The following is an 8,898-nucleotide window of genomic DNA, read 5'->3' as shown; positions in this document are numbered from 1 at the left end:
CCTGGAAAGCGGACGAGCGTGCCGATTCTGCGACTGTGCGACGCCACCGGCGCATTTTCCGTACCACATACAGAGTGTTAATTGGAGTTTTGGACTCATCCGCCGCCTGGCGTGCACCAACTAGGCAACTAGGCCAGCCCAGGGCTGAAGATTTCTGAAAGAGGATATACAGATATAGAGCTACTCTTCTACAGATACATGCCACGTTCTTTCCAACGTTTTTTCGGCCGAATTCAGAGTACAACAACGACAGTGGTCTCCGATCGGACAAATCCTCGTGCTCGCCGCAGACATGCCATGCCATGCCATCGCTCGCGTGCCGACGGTGACGCTGGGGAATCTGCATGCTAGTGGCCGGGTCGACGCATGCTCCCGCTGTCAAAAGTGGAAGAGATGAACTTGCTGGTAGCTCCATGTACGCACTGGTTTACGTGCTGCGTCAAAGAGGGATTAATTCAGGTCACGGCATAAAGCTCAGCTCCATCCACCTTTTTACTCCACTGGACTTTCCCCCACATGAGCTCACACACATTTTGAGGACATACACATGCATGGCAAGAACACAAAGAGAAAGAAGAAGAGGAAAAAGAGGAACCCAGCTACTAGCTACGTACATCCATGAATGAATAATGAAACAATCCGTGGCCAGCCGATTGGCATGAACGATTGTTTCTGATTCCTTTTCTCTTGTCCTAGGAATCGAACAACAGATGCATCCACCCCCTAAACCTAGAATGAACGAATTGCCCACATCGCAGCAGCAATGGCCGATCCAACAGCAACCACGATTTAGTTTGTGCTTTTGACGAGGACTCGAGGTTCATCCAAGAAACCATTTTTTCGATCACTGGCCGGCAAGTTGTGAGTGCTGGCTGGTATCTGTGAGTGCCAGTGCAATGCTCCGCGTATGGCCGTCATTTCGAGCCGACGCCGAGCGTGAGCTCAAGCTCCTCGGCGGCGACCTCGTGGATCCTCTCCCCTTCCCACGGCGTCACCCTCCCCTTGTCGAACTCGAACTCCGGACCGCTTCGGCCCCGCTCCCCCGCCATTCCCTCCATCTCCATGGAGTTGGAGCTGGAGGCGCCTAGGTTGACGAGGTTGTACGCGGGCGAGGTCGGCGCCGTGGTGGCCATCTGGAAGCTGATCCACCGGCCAGAGTCCACCGTGGAGACGTCCGACTCGTCGCACTCCGGTATCGTGTCCGGGTGCTCGTGCCGGCGGCCACGGGTGGGGCTCGCCGGCGCGGAGAGGGCGAAGAACGGGTGCCGGAACGGGTCCACCTCCCAGTCCGGCTTCAGGATCTTGGGCGGCCGCGACGCCGTCGGCGAAGAGAGCGGCGGCGTCACCGGCGCGCTGTTGGAGACCCGGAGCGGGGGCAGGTTGGGGAGGCCACGGAGGAACGGGAGGAGGCAGGCGGGGCTCGGGTTGTCGAGGCGCGTGGGGCTCGGGAAGCTCGACGACGCCGGGCTGGCGTGGTAGGAAGGCACCGGGCTCGGGAACGACGACGAGGGCGCGCTGAGCAGCTGCGAGGACGAGCAGGGGCTCATGCCCGCCGACGAGACCCCACCGAACGGCCCGGACGACGGCGGCTTGTATCCCTGCCATAAATCGAACCACACAATCAGATCCACACATCCAAGCAAGCCTAGCTAGATCCAGGAAACGGAGGGGGAGAAGAAACATGGGAGGGGAGCGGGCGATCTCGATCCCGAGACCAAGAAACGAGGTCTATCTCGCGCTCACCTTGCGGTAGGTGGTGCCGTCGTCCTCCACGACCCAGCCGGCCTCGCGGCAGAGCTCCTTGAGCACTTCGTTGTTGTCGCAGTGCTTGGGCAGCTTGTAGTTGCCGAGCGCGCGGAGGCCGGTGAAGATCTTGGCGGCGATGGCCCGGCGCCGGCGCTCGCGGCGCTTGTTGTTCTCCCGCTCCTTCCACGTGGGCGTCCGCCCCAGCCCGGCCTCCGCCTCCGCCGCCGCCGCCGCCCGGGCCGCCCCCGACGTCATGCTAGCTCCCCTGCTCCGGCGCTGCTCTGCTCTGCTCCGCTGCTCTCTCTCCGTCCCCTCTCCTCTCTCTCCACTTGGCCTAGCTCGTTTCTTTAATGGTGAGGTGGGGTGCTACAGTATGGGACTGGGAGAGGGTGCTGGGCGTGGAGTGTGCTGAGCTGAGCTTTCTCTGTCGTGTGGGGTCGTCTGGGCGGGCTCACGGGGAGGGTACGGCGACCCCCGTCCGCTTTATTGCGACTGGATTGGCCAGATTCTACTGGTGGTGTCCGGGCCGGGCCGGGCCCACTTTCCCTCTTGGCGGGCTCGGCTTTTGAGGACGGTGAGTGTGAACTGCGCCCTCCTCTGCGAGGTGAGTGCGAGTGGTGCTCTGCGTGTGTCATGTGCCTGTGCCCGCTGCGTTGGGATTTGCCCCACGAATTTTACGGCCGTCGTGCTGGCAGTATAGTCTACTAGTACATAGATAGGTACACAACGAACGAGGAGTATCTAGGGGTGCTGCGCTGCTGCTCCTCGCAAAGTGCGTGCGTGGTAGAAACTCGTCTGTAGAGTACCGTCGTCGACCCACCAATGGAGGGAAGTTCTGGTGAATACAGAGGCCAGAATTTTACGTGTACTGGGTTTGATTCGGTGGTTGGTTCCACACTTCAGGGCTGTGTGTGTGGCATGGCAAATTTCCCAGATATTTAGAGCATGCGCGAACTTCTCCGTGCAAGAAACTCCACCTAACATGCTCGGGCCGGCCATTGTCTCAAAGAAAAAGAAGAAAGAAAAAGCTCGGGCCCCAGTCTCTCTCGTGTGGAGTTGTAGCCCCCGACGCCGCCGTCTTGGAACGCCGTCCGTTCACACCAATCATTTTCTACCGCGGAACGGGGGAAAATGTGCTGTACGTACAGTGTGTCGCGATTAACTGGTTAGTCACGGTCTGGACCTTCGATTATGCTGTAACTATTTATTAATCCTAATCACGGGAGGCTGGAGCGACGGCGATGCCAGTGCCAAGGGGCAGGTGACAGCGCTTTCTGCTGTAGTAACTTATGTTGCTTTGACCGCGTCCGCGGCCGTAATGCAATTGTTTTGCTCAGTCTGACGGTCGGTGACAGAGAATGGAATGGATAATTAGGCTGCAGATGCAGGACCATCAGGCGCCGTGGACCGTCTGCCGGGACCCGTTCTGGTGGAGGTGTTTGACCGAGAGGTTTAGAGCATCTCTATACACATCCCGCAATCAACTGTCCCGCAAAACTCATTTAAAAGCGCATACATAACTTTTTTACGATACAACCAGGCCCGACCCTGAGGGGGGCGGCTGCCACGGCCCCCCAAAGCCCGGAGGGCCTAGGTCTAGGTGTTGTGCATCTGTAATATTATGAGGGAAGGGCTTTCTATGCAAGCAGAAGCGGCGCTGGTCAAGGAAAGGGCATCGTCCAAATACATTATACGCAGGCGGAAGCAAACCTAGTATCATGGCGCGATCGATGGATCGCTCATCAAACCCTACGTCTTAAAGAAAAAAAGTACCCAAACCTATGAGGTGAGACGCTTGATTCTTGCTCCAGTATGCATGCGCCGCCGCCTCGTTTCTCAGGGCGTCACCAATCGAATACCTATCCCCAAGAGGCCATGCCACCGCTCCCTGTGAGAGACACCCCATTGCAGATTCGCATGCCCTCCACCTCGAGAGGGAACCGCATCAATATCACGTTCACTGCCACCGCAATGGGTTCCCAGGGCGTTGCCCTTTGATCCTTACCGTTCATGACCGGAGGAAATATAACGAGCCCACTATAGAGAATCGGAGAAGGTATGACTCTAATAGCATATGCCCTACGTTCTGCATGCCATGTTGTGGCGTTTCGGTCCTCCTTGGAGGTGTTGTTCAAGGGAGGGTGAGGTTGTGGTCCCGTGTCAAGGTGTTTGGTGGCGGCGGTGTTCCTCTGCTCTCCGGGACGGCGGTTATGGTGGTGACAAGGCGGTTCCCCTGCAATCCTTCAGCGACTCTTCATCTTGTTCGGCTCTGGGCAGCCGGCCGGTGGACTGCGTCCGCGTGTTGTGGCACGGTTCGGGCGTAGGGGCGATTGGATCTCCCCTCCAGCAAGGCTTGGGGCGGCTAGATCTGGAGCCATGTTTTTCTTCACGTAGCCTGGTTCCTCTCGGCATTCACTTGTGCAGTCTACTGCTTGCAGTTGCTCCGTTGTTCTAGCTTGCGTAGAGTTCTTCGGTGGCTTGATCTTATTTTCGTTGTGGAGGTGCCCTGCTCGCCATTGCTCAGCTTTGCTCTGTAATGTGTGTGCACGCCGCCTGTTATCTTTCGGTTTTTCTTCAAGCTTTCGCCTTTGTATCAGCACTGTTGTATCCTAGCCGGTTGATGGCTTCATTAATTTGAAGCCAGGCTCTATGCATTTTCTCTAAAGAAAACAACCAATATTTATTTCTTTGTTGTTGCGATATGGTCACTGACAATTGATTGATTATAGACAGTTTAGCAGCAGATATTATTTAGATTTATGAGTTGGGGTTGCCCTTTAATCCTTCTGGTTGATCCCTGGAAGAAATATTATTAGCCGATTAGATATTATTAGTCGATTAGGGAGAATCATAGAAGGTACTACTTTCATAGCATATGCCTGCGTTTTGCCATGACCATTGACAAATATTTATTTTAGTAAAATGATCAATTTTGCCTCTTTGTTGTTGCAATATGACCATTGATAATTGATTGTCGGGATACAATTTAGAGACAGATATTACTCAGATTTATGAGTTTGGGGTTATAAGTTGATGCATATATTAAGAGGGCCCCGGGTTATAGTTTCGCCTCGGACCCCCGAAATCTCAGGACCGGCCCTGGGTACCACGAGCCCTTCGGTGTAACAGATCGTGTAAACCCGTCCCGTAAATGTTTTACGGGACATGTTTACGGGATCTGTTCTGCACCAGAGGGCTCGCGGTACCTCAAACAAAATCATAGGACAAATATTGATAAGTTCGTCATCACTAGTTCATATCTATTTCACCATCGTATATATACATCACTAGCTGATCATCATACTAGTTCATCACATCCAAAATCATGTGCAATATGCGAGGTATCAAGTTTAGCCTTACAAATGTGCATAATCCCCAAGTGCAAGGAATCATCGTAGCAATTTTCAAAGATGGATGTGATAAGTATGGAGTGTCAAACCCACAAGGAGCTAAAGGTAAGATAAATATTCTCTCAAGTCCTATCTGCCACTGATACGACTCTACGTACACCAAACGTTTGCTTCCATCTTGTCGTGGAATTGGCACGGCAGATGTCCTAGTGAAAGGACTTAGTCGTGGAGCCATCGCAACTAGGAAGCTTAAAGGGGTTAATCGGGACAAAGGACACGAGAGGTTTATACTGGTTCGGCCCCTTGCGGTGAAGGTAAAGCCTAGTCCAGTTGATGTGGTATTGCTAGGTTTCGATGACCAAGGAGCAAATACGCTAGCTTGGCTCTCGATCTGTTGTTTCGTGCCCTAAGCCGCCGTCGGGTCGTCCCCTTATATACACGGGTTGACGCCCTGCGGCCTACAGAGTCCTGACCGGCTCATACAACGTGTCCGGCTCGGTGACATCTCTTACATGCCTTACTTTACAAGTCGTATTCATACATGGCGGTTTATACTTACGGACCTTAAGCCACCTCTGGGCTTGGGCCTATTATAAGCCTTATCGTAAACCATCACCCTGTATACTCTCCGGGCTTCACTTAAGTAACCCGCCATTGTGGTTGATCCGGCCCCTCCTAGGCGGGTCATATCTGGTAGTCATATCCCCAACATTAGGCCCCAGGTTGATTTGAACTTTGTTCATGTCAATCTTCAACACTTAGAAGAAATCCATCTTCCACTACTTGTAAAAGCTTTATAAACCACCATGACGTCACCGTCAGAAAAATTGTAAACCCGCCACGACGTCATCTTAACGGATCCTTATCTTAAATGCCTTCCGAAAATCGAGGCGTCTAATTAGCTAGATAATCCTCATTTTAGCCTTCCTCGTTTTTCGCGCTTGCCTGTTCATCTATCTCCTTATAAATAGGCATGGCTGGTCTTCCTCATTCTTCTTCTTCCTTCTCTCGCAACCCCTCTGTCGCTCGAGCTCCGCCGCCGCCGCAGCGCTCACCGTCGTCCTCAACCTTGGCCGCTACATCAACCTTAGCTTGTCCCGAGAACGGCGGCGACCCTCCATAGTAGAACTGCGTCCGTAAGTTTTTGCCTTTCCGCACCTTAGATCCGCATTAAGGTTTGCAAGTTCTTCTATGCTCTTCGATGTTCATCAGGGGTTCTTCGTAGTTTCTCTACCGCATCCCCTTTTGATCTAAAAGAAGTATAAAACTCATGTGGTAGCTGTTTTGCATCCATTTCAGATGCTAGTAGATCCCCTTTTCTTGTACAAAGGCCTCCTTAGAACTGATGAACTCCTCTGTACTGGTTTTTTAGGTCTAGATTTATTTTCCTTTTTTGAACAATCTTGATCCAAAATAGTAGCAACAGCTTGTGAAACTTGTTTATCTCAGTACTCAGCCAATTTTTTTGTCGCTGGCAACCTTTGAATACCTTTAGTCATGGCGGCTTATCATGCCGGCTCATTTTTCCTTCATATATCATTAGCCCTTACTTAAGCCGCCATCACGCCATCTGTATTGCATACATTAACCTGTGATTCCACCATTTAACTTAAACCGGTAAATTAATTCCTTTTTAGCTTGTCCTCTCACCATGCCGCCAAAGACGATGACAGTTTGCAACTGGGTCCCTTCCACAGTCACTGACGCCACTCTGAAGGATTTTGTTACCATTGGGTATTTGCCGGAGAAAAGCATTATGTCTTATCGCGCCCCTGACCCGGCCGAAGAAAAACCTCAGCCCAAGGATGGTGAAGTCATCATCTTTACTGATCATATGAACTGGGGTTTTTCACCACCCGGCTCAAAATACTTCAGAGATGTTCTGTATTTTTTCAAGCTTCATCCACAAGATCTTGGACCCAACTCCATATCAAACATCTACAATTTTCAAGTTCTCTGCAAGGTTTATCTTCAAGAAGAACCTACTGTTGAACTCTTCAGAGAGTATTTCTATTTGAACCGCCAGAATGAATACACCAACGGCCCCAGCTTGGAACTTGGTGGAATTTCGATTCAGCGCAGACGGGATGCTGTCTTTCCCTTAGTAGTCTTACCAAGCCATCCCAAGGATTGAAACCAAACTTGGTTTTATTGCAAAGACACATCGCCAGCTGATGAGAAACCAATGCCGGGTTATCGCGCGGAGCGTCTTGACACTAAGTTTTCACTCCCTGACAAGCTTACTGCCGCTGAACGTAAGAAGCTCATCCCAACCGTCAAAAGAGTTCAAGCCTTATTGGGAAACGGCTTAACTGGAGTTGACTTGATCGGCTGTTGGATCGCATGGTGGGTCATCCCTCTGAGCCGCCGCTCTGACTTGATGTATAACTATGCCGGAGGACCAGATGACCCTCTGCATAATAGTTCTCTACAGCTGACTAAAGAGGCCATTGTTGAAATGTCAACCACCCTTATAAACAGTAACTACGAGGACTGCAGTAAAGTTGGATTGAATCCTTTCTGCAAACTTAACCCGACACCAGAGGTAAATCCCCTTGACCCCCTTTTTACTTCAGTAGTTAAGTACTTGCATGACTTTTAACCTGTTATTTGCCTACAGGACAAATCTGACTTTTGGAAGGCCAAATATGATCATGAAGCTGCCAAGAAGGCTAGAGCCGCCGCCATAGCCGCCAAGAAGACAACCCAAAAATCTAAGAAGAAAAGAACTGCTTTTGATATGTTCAAGCTGGATGATGTTTCTGAGTCAGAGGTAGCCCTTGACTCTCTTGGCCTTCTTTTTAACAACCTTATTGACACTGACTATTGCCAGGATGACACGGGGGCCAGCCAGGCAGTAGAAGAAGAGGTAACTATTTCCTCTAACTCAGAACCTTTGCCAAGACAGAAACCTCGACTGGTAACCCAGAAAGTAAGGTTTTCACACCCTTTGGCTTATTTGGATCCTCATTTTCTTTTGAAAAAACAGCAACATGAGAGCCGCCGTCAGACCCGGACTAGTGACGACAATGAACTGCCCTCCGGCTTACCGAAAACTCCTCAGAAACACCAGAATGAGGTTTCTTTCACCTTTGACTTTTGCTTTTGTCAATGAATATACTTCCTTGCTCTTTTAAATTGCGATTTCACTTTTGCAGGAGATCTCTCGTTCTTCTGGTGATTCCTCACAAACCCAACTTCCGGCTTTCAAGACTGCCTCTGGGTAAAGATAGTTATCCTTCTTTTGTATCTTTATGTCCGTATCATTATACTGACTCATCGAATTCCTCTTAGAGGTCAAGCAAAACCCAAGAAAGCCAGGGTGATTAAGCCGATTGAAAACTCGGACGCCGCTGAACCGGCACTGCCAACTCCTGCCCCGGGATAACCTGAAGCACCAGAAGTCTCTGTTGTAAACGTTCGAATAGATCCTTCTGAGCCTGTGACGCCCCCAATTCGACCGTACACTAATTATACACGCAAACGTGTACGATCAAGATCAGGGACTCACGGGAAGATATCACAACACAACTCTACAAATAAAATAAGTCATACAAGCATCATATTACAAGTTAGGGGTCTCGAGGGCTCGAATACAAGAGCTCGATCATAGACGAGTCAGCGGAAGCAACAATATCTGAGTACAGACATAAATTAAACAATTTTGCCTTAAGAAGGCTAGCACAAACTGGGATACAGATCGAAAGAGGCGCAGGCCTCCTGCCTGGGATCCTCCTAAACTACTCCTAGTCGTCGTCAGCGGGCTGCACGCAGTAGTAGGCACCTCCCGAGTAGTAGTAGT

At 51.0% G+C, this 8,898-nt stretch overlaps 1 protein-coding gene across 1 annotated transcript; it reads right to left on the bottom strand.

Moving 5' to 3' along the window:
• Positions 1-468: 468 nt before the first annotated feature.
• LOC125527708 (protein BZR1 homolog 1) lies at positions 469-2,192 on the bottom strand. The gene is made up of 2 exons (XM_048692229.1): positions 1,744-2,192; positions 469-1,598 (listed from the first exon to the last, which is right to left on the bottom strand). Exons 1-2 carry the CDS (start codon positions 1,999-2,001, stop codon positions 915-917), a joined length of 942 nt encoding a protein of 313 aa, XP_048548186.1. The 5' UTR covers positions 2,002-2,192; the 3' UTR covers positions 469-914.
• Positions 2,193-8,898: the final 6,706 nt, after the last annotated feature.

Source organism: Triticum urartu, unplaced genomic scaffold (assembly GCF_003073215.2).
Source record: "Triticum urartu cultivar G1812 unplaced genomic scaffold, Tu2.1 TuUngrouped_contig_436, whole genome shotgun sequence".
NCBI lineage: Eukaryota > Viridiplantae > Streptophyta > Magnoliopsida > Poales > Poaceae > Triticum > Triticum urartu.
The sequence above is the reverse complement of the archived record's forward strand: the minus strand, read 5'-3'. Positions and strand labels throughout refer to the sequence as shown.

Coding starts and splice junctions, on each gene's coding strand:
- LOC125527708 (XM_048692229.1), bottom strand. CDS start 2,001: ATGACGTCGGGGGCGGCCCGGGCGGCGGCGGCGGCGGAGGCGGAGGCC. Junction 1,599..1,743: donor ACGGCACCACCTACCGCAAG/GTGAGCGCGAGA, acceptor GATTTATGGCAG/GGATACAAGCCGCCGTCGTC.